Source organism: Panulirus ornatus, chromosome 16 (genome assembly GCF_036320965.1).
Source record: "Panulirus ornatus isolate Po-2019 chromosome 16, ASM3632096v1, whole genome shotgun sequence".
NCBI lineage: Eukaryota > Metazoa > Arthropoda > Malacostraca > Decapoda > Palinuridae > Panulirus > Panulirus ornatus.
In genome coordinates this window covers 15,149,490-15,171,807 of record NC_092239.1, presented here as the reverse complement: position 1 = coordinate 15,171,807, position 22,318 = coordinate 15,149,490, and the positions used below count along the sequence as shown (strand labels likewise).

General features: G+C 39.7%; 1 protein-coding gene across 1 annotated transcript in view; it reads right to left on the bottom strand.

The window, feature by feature from the left end:
- The window catches only part of Cds (CDP-diacylglycerol synthase), a 78,665-nt gene that overhangs the window by 45,137 nt on the left and 11,210 nt on the right, over nucleotides 1–22,318 (bottom strand). Inside the window, exon 2 of the mRNA XM_071671346.1 lies at nucleotides 771–910. Within this exon, the coding sequence (XP_071527447.1) occupies nucleotides 771–910 (140 nt within the window). The remainder of the gene's footprint in view (nucleotides 1–770; nucleotides 911–22,318) is intronic.

Genomic DNA, 22,318 nt, shown 5'->3' with positions numbered 1-22,318 from the left:
TCTTAACATATACCCATATCATTTCAGAATTCTCTCTTATATAATCCCTCCTCTTTTAGTAATACTGTCTATCTATTCATCAATATCTCTGATGTCCATTCACTCCAGGAACTCCCATCAAGCCATGGCAAAAGTCTCCACCTATCTCTGTCCTTACATATCTCAGTGCATACACTATGCTATGCAATCTTCCACCATTTCTCTCCCTCCAGTATATATTTCCCATACAATTTCATCAACTGTTGTTCTTGTTAATACCCTGATACCCAACCTCCAAACGTAACTGTAAGAATTCATCTCAACGAATGCTCTACTTGCTATGCTCTTGGCTAATATCAATGTTTCATTTCAGTGAATTACTGCAGTGTATTTCATAGGTTTAATTCACATGAAGGATGAAATTAACTTTTTATGAAAATGCATAACCACCATCTCTACATTAAGACACTAATCACCCTAAATATAACATACTCTTAGGGTTCACTTAGTCTTTCTGTAATTCAGAGGAACAGGAACAAGCAAATACCCCCCACACATACACACACAAAAAGAAAATTAACATTTTCATCTATTTCATTCACACAAAATAAATCCTCTTTTATCAAAGGAAGGTGGAGTAGCAATTTTTCCAAACTATTTTGATTAATCATCTAATCTAGCCAAGACACTAAAGCAATGTTAAGACACTTATTGAAGAAACTGTTGCCTGCTCTTAGTAAGTAGCTACTACATAATTCAAGATGAATACAATACGAAAAGATATACTCGACCTAGGAGTCAGTGGGGAAAGAACAGTATGAAGACAGCTAGGCTCTTGATCTGTTCCTTGAGGGATCTCCTTTGTCCTATGCTCTAACGTCTGCTCTGGGAGGCGGTCATCATCTGAATCCACTTCAGAGCCTGGTGCAACCTGCGGATTGACAACGGCTTATCTCTAGTTTCTTTCATCAATGAAAAATCAAATCCATATCAAAATACATTGAAAAATCAAGTTAATAAAGACTGTACCAAACTAAAACCATATTTCTTCCAAGAAACAGGAAAAAGGGAGTGTACCTCCATACATACAAGCACCTATGACAAGATTTTGTTTTGACTGAAGGTTAACACTTAGCATTCCCTGCTTATACCATCAATTTCAAAACAATGTTATAATATGATGCCCAGCACATTGCACAACTATTCATCCTTTCTGTTTTCTCTTTAATTAAGCAAGACATTAAAGATTCCTTTTTACCTTGCTTGGCTCTTGCATATTTTCGTGTGGCACTCTTTATATATATTTTTATAATTATCATTTTGCTTTGTCGCTGTCTCCCGCGTTTGCGAGGCAGCGCAAGGAAACAGACGAAAGAAATGGCCCAACCCACCCACATACACATATATATACATACACGTCCACACACGCAAATATACATACCCATACATCTCAATGTACACATATATATACACACACAGACATATACATATATACACATGTACATAATTCATACTGTCTGCCTTTATTTATTCCCATCGCCACCCCGCCACACATGGAATACCATCCCCCTCCCCCCTCATGTGCGCGAGGTAGCGCTAGGAAAAGACAACAAAGGCCCCATTCATTCATACTCAGTCTCTAGCTGTCATGTAATAATGCACCAAAACCACAGCTCCCTTTCCACATCCAGGCAACACACACTTTCCATGGTTTACCCCAGACACTTCACATGCCCTGCTTCAATCCATTGACAGCACGTCGACCCCGGTATACCACATCGTTCCAATTCACCCTATTCCTTGCACGCCTATTACCCTCCTGCATGTTCAGGCCCCAATCACTCAAAATCTTTTTCACTCCATCTATCCACCTCCAATTTGGTCTCCCACTTCTCGTTCCCTCCACCTCTGACACACATATCCTCTTGGTCAATCTTTCCTCACTAATTCTCTTCATGTGACCAAACCATTTCAAAATGCCCTCTTCTGCTCTCTCAACCACACTCTTTTTATTTCCACACATCTCTCTTACCCTTACATTACTTACTCGATCAAACCACCTCACACCACATATTGTCCTCAAACATCTCATTTCCAGCACATCCACCCTCCTGCGCACAACTCTATCCATAGCCCATGCCTCGCAACCATACAACATTGTTGGAACCACTATTCCTTCAAACATACCCATTTTTGCTTTCCGAGATAATGTTCTCGACTTCCACACATTCCTCAAGGCTCCCAGAATTTTCGCCCTCTCCCCCACACTATGATTCACTTCCGCTTCCATGGTTCCATCCGCTGCCAGATCCACTCCCAGATATCTAAAACACTTTACTTCCTCCAGTTTTTCTCCATTCAAACTTACCTCCCAATTGACTTGACCCTCAACCCTACTGTACCTAATTACCTTGCTCATATTCACATTCACTCTTAACTTTCTTCTTTCTCACCGTGCACTACCTGTATAGCATGGTGGAATGATTTAATTAAGTTTGTGGAGGATAAAAAGGGAGTATAAAAGGAAAAGCTTAATTTGCCAGAAAATAGTGATGGATGAGGGTCAAACAGAATACTGTATAAAGGCCTCAAAAGAAGGGTTAATTGGATGGTAAAGATCAATAAAAGGGATGCATAGATCTTGAAAGAAAAATGAAACAGCATTTAAGAAAGAATAACAAGCTATTAAGGAAGTTAATGAGTAAGAGCAGAAGAGAGGAATGTGTATTGAGTGAAAGTACATTAAACAAATCTGGGAGAATATCAGCAACAAATGGTAAAGTCTGTATGAGAATGAGAGACTAATTTAGAGAACTGATGGCGATGAGAGAGAGAGAGAGAGAGAGAGAGAGAGAGAGAGAGAGAGAGAGAGAGAGAGAGAGAGAGAGAGAGAGAGAGAGAGAGATACCTTGTAGATATATGGGAGAAGACCTTATAAATGATTAAGAGATGCAATAAAGCTCCTACAGAATGGTAAAGTAGGGGGGTAAAGACGGAGGTGCGTGCAAGAAAGTGATGAGTGTTAGTGGAAGTGATGTGGGGTGGATCTGGAGTGTGTATGGATGCAAGGAAAAGTGGGCAGGTATTTGAAGGTTAAAAAATGAGAAACTGCCTTAGTGTAAAAAGTTATGGGGATTAAAGTTGAGTGTAATTGTCAAAGAGGAATAAGTCTCTGTAGCATAGCTGGCAAGGTATGTGGTGGTGACTGACAGCTTTACAAGGATCAGTGAACTCAAGCACTCATGCAGTGCTCAGGAAGCCAGCCATATCCACTGGCCAGGACCACAAGAAGCATGATGACATATGTTGGACTAGGGGTGATGAAAGCACAGCAGCTGAGTAGGTATTCAATGTCTTCAACATGTACTACATACTGTACATAAGGTTCCATGATTTGTTGAATTAATACTTGTAATGTTGAAAGGAAGTGTAACTCACACATATCTAGGGAGTGTGGTTTCAGATGAGAATATGTATGAGGGAATGGAGTTCAGGACTGAGTAGAGGGAAAAGGTCTTTAGTGTTTGTTGATTCATTACAGTATGAATGTGTTTTGTTAATGCTTTGTTTGTTGAGGATGAAGGAAATGTGAGTACAGGTTGCTGAAGTAAGAGGGAAACATGGGCTTTTCATTTGTGTTGAGGACAGCAGATGGCTAGGGAGGGAGAGCTTTAGTACTGTTCCATTTATAAAAAAAAAAAAAAAACTCCAAAAATTAATCAGCTAAACAGTAATGTAACTTCAGATCCCCTTTCATGAGGGTCCTCCAGCTTCACGGTTACACTCTACATAGGAGCAAGGTAAGGTAAGCTTCTTTAAGATGAGATACTGTATTTCTTTCAGCTTTGGCAAAGGTGACTTTTCACTAGGAATATTATCTCTTGCAGGTGGAGTCTAAGAATACCAAGTGTACATGTTATAATTCATTCAGTTTGCTTTCAAGTCCACTTAGTGCTCAGAGTAATGTTGACTGGGTGTCTTGAAGCATTTGTTCCATTGTGTGGGCACTATCCAAGCATTAGGATGTCACAGTCCACAGCATGCTGTATTGAACACATGGTTATCATGTCTGTTATAGTCATCATATAGTGTATTTTGCCCTTAAAATGAAATCCATGATTCAGTGATAAATGAAGCATACAATTTAGTGGAAAGTGGCAATTTCATAGAAGTTAAAAATGGGTGCATCAACATATAACCAGTGTCACCATTCTGTTGTTCATGCTTCAGCAATCTATGGTATAAAGCACCAAGAAAAGATGTCTAAGGCCTATGCTGAAAGTACTAAGATGAAAGGCACTGCTAGACCACAGATAATGCATTAGGGAAAATCAGGCAACTACAACACGCCTGACTTCAATGGATTAGGCAGTGCTACTGTAAAAGTGTACCCATTTCTAGCCCCAATTCAATGGAAAAGACCCAAAAATTTCATCAGGACGGCTGCACAAATTTAGGTCAAACCATGACACCTGAGTCCTAAAACAAACATTTCCAAAAAAGTTAGAAACTGTCTGTGGTTAAGGAAGCAGCTGATATGTATACATATATTTTTTTTATACTATTTGCCATTTCCTACATTAGCAAAGTAGCATTAAGAACAGAGGACTAAGCCTTTGAGAAAATATCCTCATTTGGCGCCCTTCTCTGTTCCTTCTTTTGGAAAATTAAAAATGAGAGGGGAGGATTTCCAGCCCCCAGCTCCCTCCCCTTTTAGTCGCCTTCTAAAACACGCAGGGAATACGTGGGAAGTATTCTTTCTCCCCTATCCACAGGGATGATTATTATATTCATTTATCATACTTAGTTGCTGTCTCCCGCGTTAGCAAGGTAGCGCAATGAAACACGCAAAAAAATGGCCCAACCCACCCATACACACATGTATATACATATATGTCCACACACGCAAATATACATACCTATACATCTCAATGTATACATACATATACACACACAGACATATACATACATACATACACATGTACATAATTCCTAATGTCTGCCATTGTTCATTCCCGTCACCATCCCGCAACATATGAAATGACAGCCCCCTCCCCCCGCATGTGCGTGAGGTAGCGCTAGGAAAAGACAACAAAGGCCACATTCGTTCATACTCAGTCTCTAGCTGTCATGTATAATGCACCGAAACCACAGCTCCCTTTCCAAATCCAGGCAACACAAAACCTTCCATGGTTTACCCTAGATGCTTTACATGCCCTGGTTCAATCCATTGACAGCACGTCGGCCCCGGTATACCACATCGTTCCAATTCACTCTATTCCTTGCACGCCTTTCACCCTCCTGCATGTTCAGGCCCCAATCACTCAAAATCTTTTTCACTCTATCTTTCCACCTCCAATTTGGTCTCCCACTTCTCCTCATTCCCTCCACCTCTGACATAAATCCTCTTTGTCAATCTTTCCTCACTCATTCTCTCCATGTGACCAAACCACTTCAAAATACCCTCTTCTGCTCTCTCAACCACACTCTTTTTATTACCACACATCTCTCTTACCCTTTCATTACTTACTCGATCAAACCACCTCACACCACATATTGTCCTCAAACATCTCATTTCCAGCACATCCACCCTCCTCCGCACAACTCTATCTATAGCCCACGCCTCGCAACCATGTAACATTGTCGGAACCACTATTCCTTCAAACATACCCATTCTTGCTTTCCAAGACAACCTTATCAACTTCCACACATTTTTCAACACTCCCAGAACTTTAGCCCCCTCCCCCACCCTATGATTCACTTCAGCTTCCATGGTTCCATCCGCTGCCAAATCCACTCCCAGATATCTAAAACACTTCACTTCCTCCAGTTTTTCTCCATTCAAACTTACCTCCCAACTGACTTGTCCCTCAACCCATTGTATCTAATACCCTTGCTCTTATTCACATTTACTTTCAGCTTTCTTCTTTCACACACTTTACCAAACACAGTCACCAACTTCTGCAGTTTCTCATCCGAATCAGCCATCAGCGCTGTATCATCAGCGAACAACAATTGACTCACTTCCCAAGCTCTCTCATCCACAACAGACTGCATACTTGCCCCTCTTTCCAAAACTCCCTAACAACCCCATCCACAAACCTACATTCACAGAGAACCAATCACTTTCCTCTCTTCCTACATGTACACATGCCTTACATCCTCGATAAAAACTTTTCACTGCTTCTAACAACTTGCCTCCCACACCATATATTCTAAATACCTTCCACAAAGCATCTCTATCAACTCTTATCATATGCCTTCTCCAGATCCATAAATGCTACATACAAATCCATTTGCTTTTCTAAGTATTTCTCACATACATTCTTCAAAGCAAACACCTGATCCACACATCCTCTACCACTTCTGAAACTACACTGCTCTTCCCCAATCTGATGCTCTGTACATGCCTTCACCCTCTCAATCAATAACCTCCCATATAATTTACCTGGAATACTCAACAAACTTATACCTCTGTAATTTGAGCACTCACTTTTATCCCCTTTGCCTTTGTACAATGGCACTATGCAAGCATTCCGCCAATCCTCAGGTACCTCACCATGAGTCATACATAAATCAAATAACCTTACCAACCAGTCAACAATACAGTCACCCCCTTTTTTCATAAATTCCACTGCAATACCATCCAAATCTGCTGCCTTGCCGGCTTTCATCTTTGGCAAAGCTTTTACTACCTCTTCTCTGTTTACAAATCATTCTCCCTAACCCTCTCACTTTGCACACCACTTGACCAAAACACCCTATATCTGCCACTCTATCATCAAACACATTCAACAAACCTTCAAAATACTCACTCCATCTCCCTACATCACCACTACTTGCTATCACCTCCCCATCAGCCCCCTTCACTGATGTTCCCATTTGTTCCCATGTCTTATGCACTTTATTTACCTCCTTTCCAAAACTTCTCCCTATAATCTAATGATACTCTCTCACCCCACCTCTCATTTGCCCTCTTTTTCACCTCTTGCACCTTTCTCTTTACCTCCTGCCTCTCTCTTTTATACATCTCCCACTCATTTGCATTATTTCCCTACAAAAATTGTCAAAATGCCTCTCTCTTCTCTTTCACTAATAATCTTACTTCTTCATCCCACCACTCACTACCCTTTCTAATCTGCCCACCTCCCATGCTTCTCATGCCACAAGCATCTTTTGCGCAAGCCATCACTGCTTCCCTAAATACATCCCATTCCTCCCCCACTCCCCTTACCTCCTTTGTTCTCACATTTTTCCATTCTGTACTCAGTCTCTCCTGGTACTTCCTCACACAAGTCTCCTTCCCAAGCTCACTTACTCTCACCACTCTCTTCACCCCAACATTCTCTCTTATTCTCTGAAAACCTCTACAAAGCTTCACCTTTGCCTCCACACGATAATGATCAGACATCTCTCCAGTTGCACCTCTCAGCACATTAACCTCCAAAAGTCTCTCTTTCGTGCGCCTATCAATTACCATGCAATCCAATAATGCTCTCTGGCCATCTCTCCTACTTACATATGTATACTTATGTATATCTCGCTTTTTAAACCAGGTATTCCCAATCACCAGTCCTTTGTCAGCACATAAATCTACAAGCTCTTCACCATTTCCATTTACAACACTGAAAACCTCATGTACACCAATTATTCCCTCAACTGCCACATTACTCACTTTTGCATTCAAATCACCCATCACTATAACCCGGTCTCGTGCATCAAGACTACTAACACACTCACTCAGCTGCTCCCAAAACACTTGCCTCTCATGATCTTTCTTCTCATGCCCAGGTGCATATGCATCAATAATCACCCATCTCTCTCCATCCAATTTCAGTTATACCCATATCAATCTAGAGTTTAATTTCTTACACTCTATCACATATTCCCACAACTCCTGTTTCAGGAGCTACGCCTTCCCTTGCTCTTGTCTTCTCACTAACCCCTGACTTTACTCCCAAGACATTCCCAAACCATTCTTCCCCTTTACCCTTGAGGTTCGTTTCACTCAGAGCCAAAACATCCAGGTTCCTTTCCTCAAACATACTACCTATCTCTCCTTTTTTCTCATCTTGGTTACATCCACACAAATTTAGACACCCCAATCTGAGCCTTCGAGGAGGATGGGCACTCCCCGCGTGACTCCTTCTTCTGTTTCCCCTATTAGAAAGTTAAAATACAAGGAGGGGAGGGTTTCTAGTCCCCCTCTCCCGTTCCCTTCAGTCGCTTTTTATGACACGTGAGTAATGCGTGGGAAGTATTTTTTTCCCTTAGGCAGGGTACTGTGATTCAAGAATTCTAATCATAGAGGCCCTAGCTATAGTGAAAAACATACCAGGGTTAGATTATCTATGTTTGGGATGAACAGTATATTCCTGAATATATCTTTAATCCTTATGAGACGTGCATTTTTTGGTAGTGTATTCTAATGAACATGCAAGCTGGTGGAGGTGACACTGTGGTGACTGGGATCAAGGATGTCAGATACCATCCCAAGAACCTCAACTGTATAATTACAAATTGCTAATTCAATTTGCATTATACATTCAGGGATCAAGAACAAGCAGGGATCAAGAACAAAAAAGAATATTTTTGTAAGGACAAAAAAAAAGCATAACTAATATATTTATCTATATTCATTATGCTTAGTCGCTGTCTCCCACATTAGCAAGGAAGCTCAAGGAAACAGACAAAAGAATGGCCCAACCCACTGACATACATATGTATATACATACACGCCCACACATGCACATATGCATACCAATACATTTCAACATATTTTTATTTTATTTATTTTATTATACTTTGTCGCTGTCTCCCGCATTTGCGAGGTAGCGCAAGGAAACAGACGAAAGAAATGGCCCAACCCACCCCCATACACATGTATATACATACGTCCACACACGCAAATATACATACCTACACAGCTTTCCATGGTTTACCCCAGACGCTTCACATGCCTTGATTCAATCCACTGACAGCACGTCAACCCCGGTATACCACATCGCTCCAATTCACTCTATTCCTTGCCCTCCTTTCACCCTCCTGCATGTTCAGGCCCCAATCACACAAAATCTTTTTCACTCCATCTTTCCACCTCCAATTTGGTCTCCCTCTTCTCCTCGTTCCCTCCACCTCCAACACATATATCCTCTTGGTCAATCTTTCCTCACTCATTCTCTCCATGTGCCCAAACCACTTCAAAACACCCTCTTCTGCTCTCTCAACCACGCTCTTTTTATTTCCACACATCTCTCTTACCCTTACGTTACTCACTCGATCAAACCACCTCACACCACACATTGTCCTCAAACATCTCATTTCCAGCACATCCATCCTCCTGCGCACAACTCTATCCATAGCCCACGCCTCGCAACCATACAACATTGTTGGAACCACTATTCCTTCAAACATACCCATTTTTGATTTCCGAGATAATGTTCTCGACTTCCACACATTCTTCAAGGCCCCCAGAATTTTCGCCCCCTCCCCCACCCTATGATCCACTTCCGCTTCCATGGTTCCACCCGCTGCCAGACCCACTCCCAGATATCTAAAACACTTCACTTCCTCCAGTTTTTCTCCATTCAAACTCACCTCCCAATTGACTTGACCCTCAACCCTACTGTACCTAATAACCTTGCTCTTATTCACATTTACTCTTAACTTTCTTCTTCCACACACTTTACCAAACTCAGTCACCAGCTTCTGCAGTTTCTCACATGAATCAGCCACCAGCGCTGTATCATCAGCGAACAACAACTGACTCACTTCCCAAGCTCTCTCATCCCCAACAGACCCCTGCCGCAAACCTACATTCACTGAGAACCAATCACTTTCCTCTCTTCCTACACGTACACATGCCTTACATCCTCGATAAAAACTTTTCACTGCTTCTAACAACTTTCCTCCCACACCATATATTCTTAATACCTTCCACAGAGCATCTCTATCAACTCTATCATATGCCTTCTCTAGATCCATAAATGCTACATACAAATCCATTTGCTTTTCTAAGTATTTCTCACATACATTCTTCAAAGCAAACACCTGATCTACACATCCTCTACCACTTCTGAAACCACACTGCTCTTCCCCAATCTGATGCTCTGTACATGCCTTCACCCTCTCAATCAATACCCTCCCATATAATTTACCAGGAATACTCAACAAACTTATACCTCTGTAATTTGAGCACTCACTCTTATCCCCTTTGCCTTTGTACAATGGCACTATGCACGCATTCCGCCAATCCTCAGGCACCTCACCATGAGTCATACATACATTAAATAACCTTACCAACCAGTCAACATATACATACATATACATACACAGACATATACATATATACATATGTACATATTCATACTTGCTGCCTTCCTGTTGCCACCCCGACACACATGAAATGGCACCCCACTCCCCCCACATGCGCACGAGGTACCACTAGGAAAAGACAACAAAGGCCACATTCCTTCACACTCAGTCTCTAGCTGTCATGCATAATGCACCGAAACCACAGCTCCCTTTCCACATCCAGGCCCCACAAAATTTTCCATGGTTTACATGCCCTGGTTCAATCCACTGACAGCATGTTGACCCTGATATACCACATTGTTCCAATTCACTCTATTCCTTGCATGCCCTTCACCTTCCTGTGTGTTCAGGCCCTAATCTCTCAAAATCTTTTTCACTCCATCCTTCCACTTCCAATTTGGTCTCCCACTTCTCGTTCCCTCCACGTCTGACAAATGTATCCTCTTTGTCAATCTTTCCTCACTCATTCTCTCCATGTGACCAAACCATTTCAATACACCCTCCTCTGCTCTCTCAACTACACTCTTTATATTACCACACATCTCTCTTACCCTTTCATTACTTACTCCATCAAACCTCCTCACACCACATATTGTCCTCAAACATCTCATTTCCAACACATCCACCCTCCTCCGCACAATCCTATCTATAGCCAATACCTTGCAACCATATAACATTGTTGGAACCACTATTTCTTCAAACATACCCATTTTTGTTCTCCGAGATAACGTTCTCGCCTTCCACACATTCTTTAACGCTCCCAGAACTTCACCCCCCTCCCCCACCCTGTGACTCACTTCTGCTTCCATGATTCCATCCGCTGCTAAATCCACTCCCAGACATCTAAAACACTTCACTTCCTCCAGTTATTCTCCATTCAAACTTCCCTCCCAAATGACGTGTCCCCCAACCCTACTGAACCTAATAACCTTGCTCTTATTCACATTTTCTCTCAGCTTTCTCCTTTCACACACTTTACCAAACTCAGTCACCAGCTTCTGCAGTTTTCTTATTAAAGCAGCTGCTCTGTTTCAAGGTATATATTGCTTTCTAGAGTTCATATCAAGAGTAAACAAATAAAACAGAATTTGCTGATGATAACAGTATATTTTACAATCTATGGGCATTTCTATCTATTTATCAACCTGTACTTGAAAATAATTCCTTAACATCCAGTGGCAAACCTGAGGAAAAATTTATGCTATTTTTTCACACTATACAAAATAAAAATAACAATAAAAAATGAGGTAAGTACGATGGTTGTAAAGCCTCTTACATGAGCCAACACAGTCTCCTCAAATCCCCACTTGCAGGTCTTCCTGTGGCTACAGAAATGAGAGGGAACATGCCATGTGTCACCTTCTCAATGCAGTGTGAACATAACATATATTATATGACCCTTGTCATATGTAACCCCAGGACCCCTTTTCCAGGGCCCCTGCAGTGTAACCATGTAGGTGGAGTCCAGCAACACTCATTATGTGACATATACTGATATACAATGCCAGAAATACTTCAAAAACAAATATCTCTGGTACAGTATAATATGTCAGAATTATTGACTGTGAATTTATATTGATGTAAGTAATTTCAAGCATTTACAGTATAGTATATCAATCATAAAAAGTCCACAGCAATATCAGTATTCTTTATATCATAGAGAAAAATCATCTAGAAAAGTAATGTTCTGAATATCTTAATATGACAAAATCTGCATTCAGTATGCACACCTCTGCATCGATATATATATGCAGCTATGTTATACAGTGCATACTAAAAGAATCTCCAAAATCATCACTGAATTCAAACTTTTGTAGAGTAAAAATATTCTGAATGATCTCAACATGTGAGACATGCATTACAGTTATACATACCAAACATCAACTTGCAGCTATGAATTGTGAGATAACAATTATCATGAATTTCAGTTTGTGACTGCTCTTCTGAAAATATATCATACAACAAGGGAAGATCCAGATCAAGAGTACATTAGTTCTTAGAACAACATACTTTACTGTGAAAACTTATAATTATTCAATTCAAAAGTTTATCAACAGCATAGTAAACCTGAACTACTCAAAATCAAGTTAAAACAAACAAAACTATATGTAAGAGTTTAACCACAGTTACAAAACCTTGCATGAATCTCATTTTCAACGTTCAAGAAAACAAACCCTGATATCAATACACCACCATTTAGAGGGTGAATGCATCCTTAAGTCTGAGAGCAGAGCAAACAACAACATCCCTTTAAGATGCTTCACAACCCCAGATACTCAACTGTCGACCCTGAGCTTAAGTGAGGGCTTATCAGAGGCACCATATCAGTTATATGATTTCCTACCACGTGATGCACACTATAATAAAAGTATGGATGAAGATGAAAAGAGGAAGAGTAAAACTTGAGATGTTAAGAGAAAGAAAAGTTGCTAAAGATGTCAAAAAAAAAAAAAAAAAAAACAACTGAGAGTTGGATGTGTTTGAGGGTTTAGTCTAAACAAAGGAAAAATCATGGAAATTACTACCAAATCAGGAGACTGGTATTTAACCCTTATACACCGGCTGACTTTCAAAGCTGCTCAGAATTTGGACAAAAGAAAAAAAAAAAGTTCATATTTTCTGTTTCCATTTGCAAAACGAAAGAAGTATATGTAAAAGAAAGACTATGTACAAAAAAGGAAACTAACATAACTTACATGGCCGAGATATACACTACGGCTCAATACAGTGAGCCCCTAGTGAGGGATGGCTGAGGAAGAGAGGAGAGGATGAAGGAAGAGTGGGGGGATGACTCTCTTGTGTAAATTCAGTGCTAACTCATCACTATCTATGAAAGATACTTGCATAAACATAAAGACTGTGTAACAGCAAATAAAACAGCACTTGAGATAATGTGTAATTCCCCTGGCAGTGGTATTAAGAGAAGATGGGGGGTTGGGGAGGTACACAAAGAGAGAACCATGTGCCCTGCATTCACTAAATGACACCCATCTGTTCTTATGGTTACCATTTACAAATATTTACACATACTCACATATATGTCTGCATTTCAGAATCATTTTCAGAGAGTGGTAATCTATAGTAAGCATCTATGTGACCAAAAGACACTAAGCAGCCATATAAATGTTGAAATATTTGTGGGTTCAAATTACGCCCAAGAAAACTGACAATCATATGATGATCCCAGCATCTGCTATGCAAGTCTTCATATACTTCTGGCATTTAAGGGTTAAAGAGCAACTCTATCAATTACACAGGGAATGTGACAAAACATACACTGAAAAGCTCTACTCTTATCTTGTTACAATGCAGGCACTAACTGACTCTCATGATATCTCAGGCAAATGGAACCATGAAATCTAAGTACTACAGGGATGTCTCACACAACAAGCAAGTAAGGGTATGTGAGGAAAAAGAAAATGGCTATAGAAAGTCAAAAATACAAGAAACTGGGATAAAGCAAAAAGGTTTAACAGGATTCATATTGCTTTCTTTGGTTGTGTATGTAGCTAAGAAAATATGTTTTATCATCAATGGGTAAAAAACGTTTTAAGAAAGTTAAATATGCCTCAACAATGCTTTCTTTACAAATGACAAAAGAGCAAATTGCTATAACAATGCTGATTGAAAGATATAAAATCTATTTTGGCTGAAGTTCAGCTTCCAAAGGTGAGTCTTAGTGTGCTGCATTACCCAGTCTCAGCCTAAGATGTCAGTTCAGTCTTACTGCTATAAAAAATGACTGGCAGCATTATTTGCAAGGTGAACACATAAGTGATAGGAGGACACATAAGTGATAACTTTCTTAAGCCAAGTATCCAAGACAAATCATATAAGCCCTGCCTAGGAGGCTGTCATCATCATAAATAAAAGTCCTGTATTCTTTTCAAATGCTTGGCAAATGAAATGTAATTTGTCATGTCTAGGTGAAATAACAATGGCATAGTCAATATGCAATGATAATAAGATTTTTAAGTTTAGACACTTATATTCTGCATTTAGTATTTATGATCCACTTAGGTTCATAATAATATTAAATTCACACACACATTCATGAAGTACATAAACCATAGAAAAGAAGGTAGATTCATTAAAAGCATATAAAGTCTCATGAGTCTTTTCTCAATATCCTAGAGGCTGTTTACATAGGGGGAAGGGCTAAAACAAATACAAATTCTATTGACAGTAGTGTGTAGGGAGGTGCAAAAGGAGCAATTTTGACAGCTGTTTAATTAGAGGAAAAGACTAAAACAAAAACAGAGTCTCTTGACAATAGTAGGCAAAGAAATGTTGAAGGGGCTATACCAGCAGCTGATCAACAGACACAAAGCATGAAGATTAATTTAGGTCATACAAAAAGAGGAATACAGAAAGTTGAGTGAATTAATGGTAAAGAGCTGGAAATCAAGGATCTCATAAGGAAAAGTGCCACTAATATTCATGGAGTTATGGATTTAGGATCTTACCTGTTCTGCCAAGAGGAGTACAAGAAAATAAGGATGGAAAGAGAAGGCAGAGAAAGTGAAGTATAAGCCCTCTTCATAAGAGACAGCCTTTTCAAAAAATAGTGGAGGATAGCCCAATCTGACAATTTTTCATAATGGGAAGACTGCTCTAAAGATATGTACCCATAGAGGTTCACCAAAGGAGGAAGAAGAATATAAGATGGTTAAGTGAAATGCTAAGAGGCAGATAGAGGAAAGCAAATAGAGAGCAGATGAATATTTTAGAAGAGAGTTGAGTGAAAAGTTTAAGGAAAATAAAAAACTCTACTAGAAGACATGAAAAAGGAAAGGGGTGGGTGTAAGAGTAGAAATGTAAATGAGACAAGGAAGGAAGGGAAGATGCTGAATCAAAAGGAGGAAATAAAAGAGTATTCTGAAGAACTCATGAATGTGGGAAAGGGAGAGGCAGCAGTCGCTATAGGAATGGGTATGGAAGATGGAAGGAAAAAGGTACAAGTGCACAGGAATATAGCATGTATACATACATATACATACACAGACATATACATAAATACACATGTACATATTCATACTTGCTGCCTTCATCCATTCCCATCACCATACCACCACACATGAAATAGCATCCCTTCCAGTGATATAGCACAAGGGGGAAAAAAAAAAAAAAAAAAAAAAGGCCACACTCGTTCACATTCAGTCTCTAGCTGTCATGTCTAATGCATCGAAACCACAGAACCCTTTCCACATCCAGGCCCCACAAAGCCTTCCATGGTTTACCCCAGACACTTCACATGCCCTGGTTCAATCCACTGACAGCGTAGACCCCAGTATACCACATCATTACAATTCACTCTAATCCTTACTTGCCTTTCACCCTCCCGTATCTTCAGGCCCCAATCACTCAAAATCTTTTTCACTTCCTCCTTCCACCTCCAATTTGGTCCACCCGCTTCTTGTTCCTCCACCTCTGACACATATATTCTCTTTGTCAATCTTTCCTCACTCATTCTCTCCATGTGACCATATCATTTCAACACACCCTCTTCTGCTCTCTCAACCACACTCTTTATTTCCACACATTTCTCTTACCCTTTCATTACTTACTCATCAAACCACCTCACACCACATACTGTCCTCAAACATTTCATTTCCAACACATCCACCCTCCTCTGCACAACCCTATCTACAGCCCATGCCTCACAACCATATAACATTGTTAGAACCACTATTTCTTCAAACATACCCATTTTGTTCTCCGAGATAACGTTCTCAGCTTCCACACATTCTTTAACGCTCCCAGAACTTCACCCCCCTCCCCACCCTGTGACTCACTTCTGCTTCCATGATTCCATCCGCTGCTAAATCCACTCCCAGACATCTAAAACACTTCACTTCCTCCAGTTATTCTCCATTCAAACTTCCCTCCCAAATGACGTGTCCCCAACCCTACTGAACCTAATAACCTTGCTCTTATTCACATTTTCTCTCAGCTTTCTCCTTTCACACACTTTACCAAACTCAGTCACCAGCTTCTGCAGTTTTCTTATTAAAGCAGCTGCTCTGTTTCAAGGTATATATTGCTTTCTAGAGTTCATATCAAGAGTAAACAAATAAAACAGAATTTGCTGATGATAACAGTATATTTTACAATCTATGGGCATTTCTATCTATTTATCAACCTGTACTTGAAAATAATTCCTTAACATCCAGTGGCAAACCTGAGGAAAAATTTATGCTATTTTTTCACACTATACAAAATAAAAATAACAATAAAAAATGAGGTAAGTACGATGGTTGTAAAGCCTCTTACATGAGCCAACACAGTCTCCTCAAATCCCCACTTGCAGGTCTTCCTGTGGCTACAGAAATGAGAGGGAACATGCCATGTGTCACCTTCTCAATGCAGTGTGAACATAACATATATTATATGACCCTTGTCATATGTAACCCCAGGACCCCTGCAGTGTAACCATGTAGGTGGAGTCCAGCAACACTCATTATGTGACATATACTGATATACAATACCAGAAATACTTCAAAAACAAATATCTCTGGTACAGTATAATATGTCAGAATTATTGACTGTGAATTTATATTGATGTAAGTAATTTCAAGCATTTACAGTATAGTATATCAATCATAAAAAAGTCCACAGCAATATCAGTATTCTTTATATCATAGAGAAAAATCATCTAGAAAAGTAATGTTCTGAATATCTTAATATGACAAAATCTGCATTCAGTATGCACACCTCTGCATCGATATATATATGCAGCTATGTTATACAGTGCATACTAAAAGAATCTCCAAAATCATCACTGAATTCAAACTTTTGTAGAGTAAAAATATTCTGAATGATCTCAACATGTGAGACATGCATTACAGTTATACATACCAAACATCAACTTGCAGCTATGAATTGTGAGATAACAATTATCATGAATTTCAGTTTGTGACTGCTCTTCTGAAAATATATCATACAACAAGGGAAGATCCAGATCAAGAGTACATTAGTTCTTAGAACAACATACTTTACTGTGAAAACTTATAATTATTCAATTCAAAAGTTTATCAACAGCATAGTAAACCTGAACTACTCAAAATCAAGTTAAAACAAACAAAACTATATGTAAGAGTTTAACCAAAGTTACAAAACCTTGCATGAATCTCATTTTCAACGTTCAAGAAAACAAACCCTGATATCAATACACCACCATTTAGAGGGTGAATGCATCCTTAAGTCTGAGAGCAGCGCAAACAACAACATCCCTTTAAGATGCTTCACAACCCCAGATACTCAACTGTCGACCCTGAGCTTAAGTGAGGGCTTATCAGAGGCACCATATCAGTTATATGATTTCCTACCACGTGATGCACACTATAATAAAAGTATGGATGAAGATGAAAAGAGGAAGAGTAAAACTTGAGATGTTAAGAGAAAGAAAAGTTGCTAAAGATGTCAAAAAAAAAAAAAAAAACTGAGAGTTGGATGTGTTTGAGGGTTTAGTCTAAACAAAGGAAAAATCATGGAAATTACTACCAAATCAGGAGACTGGTATTTAACCCTTATACACCGGCTGACTTTCAAAGCTGCTCAGAATTTGGACAAAAGAAAAAAAAAAAAGTTCATATTTTCTGTTTCCATTTGCAAAACGAAAGAAGTATATGTAAAAGAAAGACTATGTACAAAAAAGGAAACTAACATAACTTACATGGCCGAGATATACACTATGGCTCAATACAGTGAGCCCCTAGTGAGGGATGGCTGAGGAAGAGAGGAGAGGATGAAGGAAGAGTGGGGGGATGACTCTCTTGTGTAAATTCAGTGCTAACTCATCACTATCTATGAAAGATACTTGCATAAACATAAAGACTGTGTAACAGCAAATAAAACAGCACTTGAGATAATGTGTAATTCCCCTGGCAGTGGTATTAAGAGAAGATGGGGGGTTGGGGAGGTACACAAAGAGAGAACCATGTGCCCTGCATTCACTAAATGACACCCATCTGTTCTTATGGTTACCATTTACAAATATTTACACATACTCACATATATGTCTGCATTTCAGAATCATTTTCAGAGAGTGGTAATCTATAGTAAGCATCTATGTGACCAAAAGACACTGAGCAGCCATATAAATGTTGAAATATTTGTGGGTTCAAATTACGCCCAAGAAAACTGACAATCATATGATGATCCCAGCATCTGCTATGCAAGTCTTCATATACTTCTGGCATTTAAGGGTTAAAGAGCAACTCTATCAATTACACAGGGAATGTGACAAAACATACACTGAAAAGCTCTACTCTTATCTTGTTACAATGCAGGCACTAACTGACTCTCATGATATCTCAGGCAAATGGAACCATGAAATCTAAGTACTACAGGGATGTCTCACACAACAAGCAAGTAAGGGTATGTGAGGAAAAAGAAAATGGCTATAGAAAGTCAAAAATACAAGAAACTGGGATAAAGCAAAAAGGTTTAACAGGATTCATATTGCTTTCTTTGGTTGTGTATGTAGCTAAGAAAATATGTTTTATCATCAATGGGCAAAAAACGTTTTAAGAAAGTTAAATATGCCTCAACAATGCTTTCTTTACAAATGACAAAAGAGCAAATTGCTATAACCATGCTGATTGAAAGATATAAAATCTATTTTGGCTGAAGTTCAGCTTCCAAAGGTGAGTCTTAGTGTGCTGCATTCCCCAGTCTCAGCCTAAGATGTCAGTTCAGTCTTACTGCTATAAAAAATGACTGGCAGCATTATTTGCAAGGTGAACACATAAGTGATAGGAGGACACATAAGTGATAACTTTCTTAAGCCAAGTATCCAAGACAAATCATATAAGCCCTGCCTAGGAGGCTGTCATCATCATAAATAAAAGTCCTGTATTCTTTTCAAATGCTTGGCAAATGAAATGTAATTTGTCATGTCTAGGTGAAATAACAATGGCATAGTCAATATGCAATGATAATAAGATTTTTAAGTTTAGACACTTATATTCTGCATTTAGTATTTATGATCCACTTAGGTTCATAATAATATTAAATTCACACACACATTCATGAAGTACATAAACCATAGAAAAGAAGGTAGATTCATTAAAAGCATATAAAGTCTCATGAGTCTTTTCTCAATATCCTAGAGGCTGTTTACATAGGGGGAAGGGCTAAAACAAATACAAATTCTATTGACAGTAGTGTGTAGGGAGGTGCAAAAGGAGCAATTTTGACAGCTGTTCAATTAGAGGAAAAGACTAAAACAAAAACAGAGTCTCTTGACAATAGTAGGCAAAGAAATGTTGAAGGGGCAATACCAGCAGCTGATCAACAGACACAAAGCATGAAGATTAATTTAGGTCATACAAAAAGAGGAATACAGAAAGTTGAGTGAATTAATGGTAAAGAGCTGGAAATCAAGGATCTCATAAGGAAAAGTGCCCCTAATATTCATGGAGTTATGGATTTAGGATCTTACCTGTTCTGCCCAGAGGAGTACAAGAAAATAAGGATGGAAAGAGAAGGCAGAGAAAGTGAAGTATAAGCCCTCTTCATAAGAGACAGCCTTTTCAAAAAATAGTGGAGGATAGCCCAATCTGACAATTTTTCATAATGGGAAGACTGCTCTAAAGATATGTACCCATAGAGGTTCACCAAAGGAGGAAGAAGAATATAAGATGGTTAAGTGAAATGCTAAGAGGCAGATAGAGGAAAGCAAATAGAGAGCAGATGAATATTTTAGAAGAGAGTTGAGTGAAAAGTTTAAGGAAAATAAAAAACTCTACTAGAAGACATGAAAAAGGAAAGGGGTGGATGTAAGAGTAGAAATGTAAATGAGACAAGGAAGGAAGGGAAGATGCTGAATCAAAAGGAGGAAATAAAAGAGTATTCTGAAGAACTCATGAATGTGGGAAAGGGAGAGGCAGCAGTCGCTATAGGAATGGGTATGGAAGATGGAAGGAAAAAGGTACAAGTGCACAGGAATATAGCATGTATACATACATATACATACACAGACATATACATAAATACACATGTACATATTCATACTTGCTGCCTTCATCCATTCCCATCACCATACCACCACACATGAAATAGCATCCCTTCCAGTGATATAGCACAAGGGGGAAAAAAAAAAAAAAAAAAAAAGGCCACACTCGTTCACATTCAGTCTCTAGCTGTCATGTCTAATGCATCGAAACCACAGAACCCTTTCCACATCCAGGCCCCACAAAGCCTTCCATGGTTTACCCCAGACACTTCACATGCCCTGGTTCAATCCACTGACAGCGTAGACCCCAGTATACCACATCATTACAATTCACTCTAATCCTTACTTGCCTTTCACCCTCCCGTATCTTCAGGCCCCAATCACTCAAAATCTTTTTCACTTCCTCCTTCCACCTCCAATTTGGTCCACCCGCTTCTTGTGTCCTCCACCTCTGACTCATATATTCTCTTTGTCAATCTTTCCTCACTCATTCTCTCCATGTGACCATATCATTTCAACACACCCTCTTCTGCTCTCTCAACCACACTCTTTATTTCCACACATTTCTCTTACCCTTTCATTACTTACTCAATCAAACCACCTCACACCACATACTGTCCTCAAACATTTCATTTCCAACACATCCACCCTCCTCTGCACAACCCTATCTACAGCCCATGCCTCACAACCATATAACATTGTTAGAACCACTATTCCTATTTCAGAAGTGGTAGAGGATGTGTGGATCAGGTGTTTGCTTTGAAGAATGTATGTGAGAAATACTTAGAAAAGCAAATGGATTTGTATGTAGCATTTATGGATCTGGAGAAGGCATATGATAGAGTTGATAGAGATGCTCTGTGGAAGGTATTAAGAATATATGGTGTGGGAGGCAAGTTGTTAGAAGCAGTGAAAAGTTTTTATCGAGGATGTAAGGCATGTGTACGTGTAGGAAGAGAGGAAAGTGATTGGTTCTCAGTGAATGTAGGTTTGCGGCAGGGGTGTGTGATGTCTCCATGGTTGTTTAATTTGTTTATGGATGGGGTTGTTAGGGAGGTGAATGCAAGAGTTTTGGAAAGAGGGGCAAGTATGAAGTCTGTTGGGGATGAGAGAGCTTGGGAAGTGAGTCAGTTGTTGTTCGCTGATGATACAGCGCTGGTGGCTGATTCATGTGAGAAACTGCAGAAGCTGGTGACTGAGTTTGGTAAAGTGTGTGGAAGAAGAAAGTTAAGAGTAAATGTGAATAAGAGCAAGGTTATTAGGTACAGTAGGGTTGAGGGTCAATTCAATTGGGAGGTGAGTTTGAATGGAGAAAAACTGGAGGAAGTGAAGTGTTTTAGATATCTGGGAGTGGATCTGGCAGTGGATGGAACCATGGAAGCGGAAGTGGATCATAGGGTGGGGGAGGGGGCGAAAATTCTGGGAGCCTTGAAGAATGTGTGGAAGTTGAGAACATTATCTCGGAAAGCAAAAATGGGTATGTTTGAAGGAATAGTGGTTCCAACAATGTTGTATGGTTGCGAGGCGTGGACTATGGATAGAGTTGTGCGCAGGAGGATGGATGTGCTGGAAATGAGATGTTTGAGGACAATGTGTGGTGTGAGGTGGTGTGATCGAGTAAGTAACGTAAGGGTAAGAGAGATGTGTGGAAATAAAAAGAGCGTGGTTGAGAGAGCAGAAGAGGGTGTTTTGAAATGGTTTGGTCACATGGAGAGAATGAGTGAGGAAAGACTGACCAAGAGGATATATGTGTCGGAGGTGGAGGGAACGAGGAGAAGAGGGAGACCAAATTGGAGGTGGAAAGATGGAGTGAAAAAGATTTTGTGTGATCGGGGCCTGAACATGCAGGAAGGTGAAAGGAGGGCAAAGAATAGAGTGAATTGGAGCGATGTGGTGTACCGGGGTTGACGTGCTGTCAGTGGATTGAATCAAGGCATGTGAAGCGTCTGGGGTAAACCATGGAAAGCTGTGTAGGTATGTATATTTGCGTGTGTGGACGTATGTATATACGTGTGTATGGGGGGGGGGGGGTTGGGCCATTTCTTTCGTCTGTTTCCTTGCGCTACC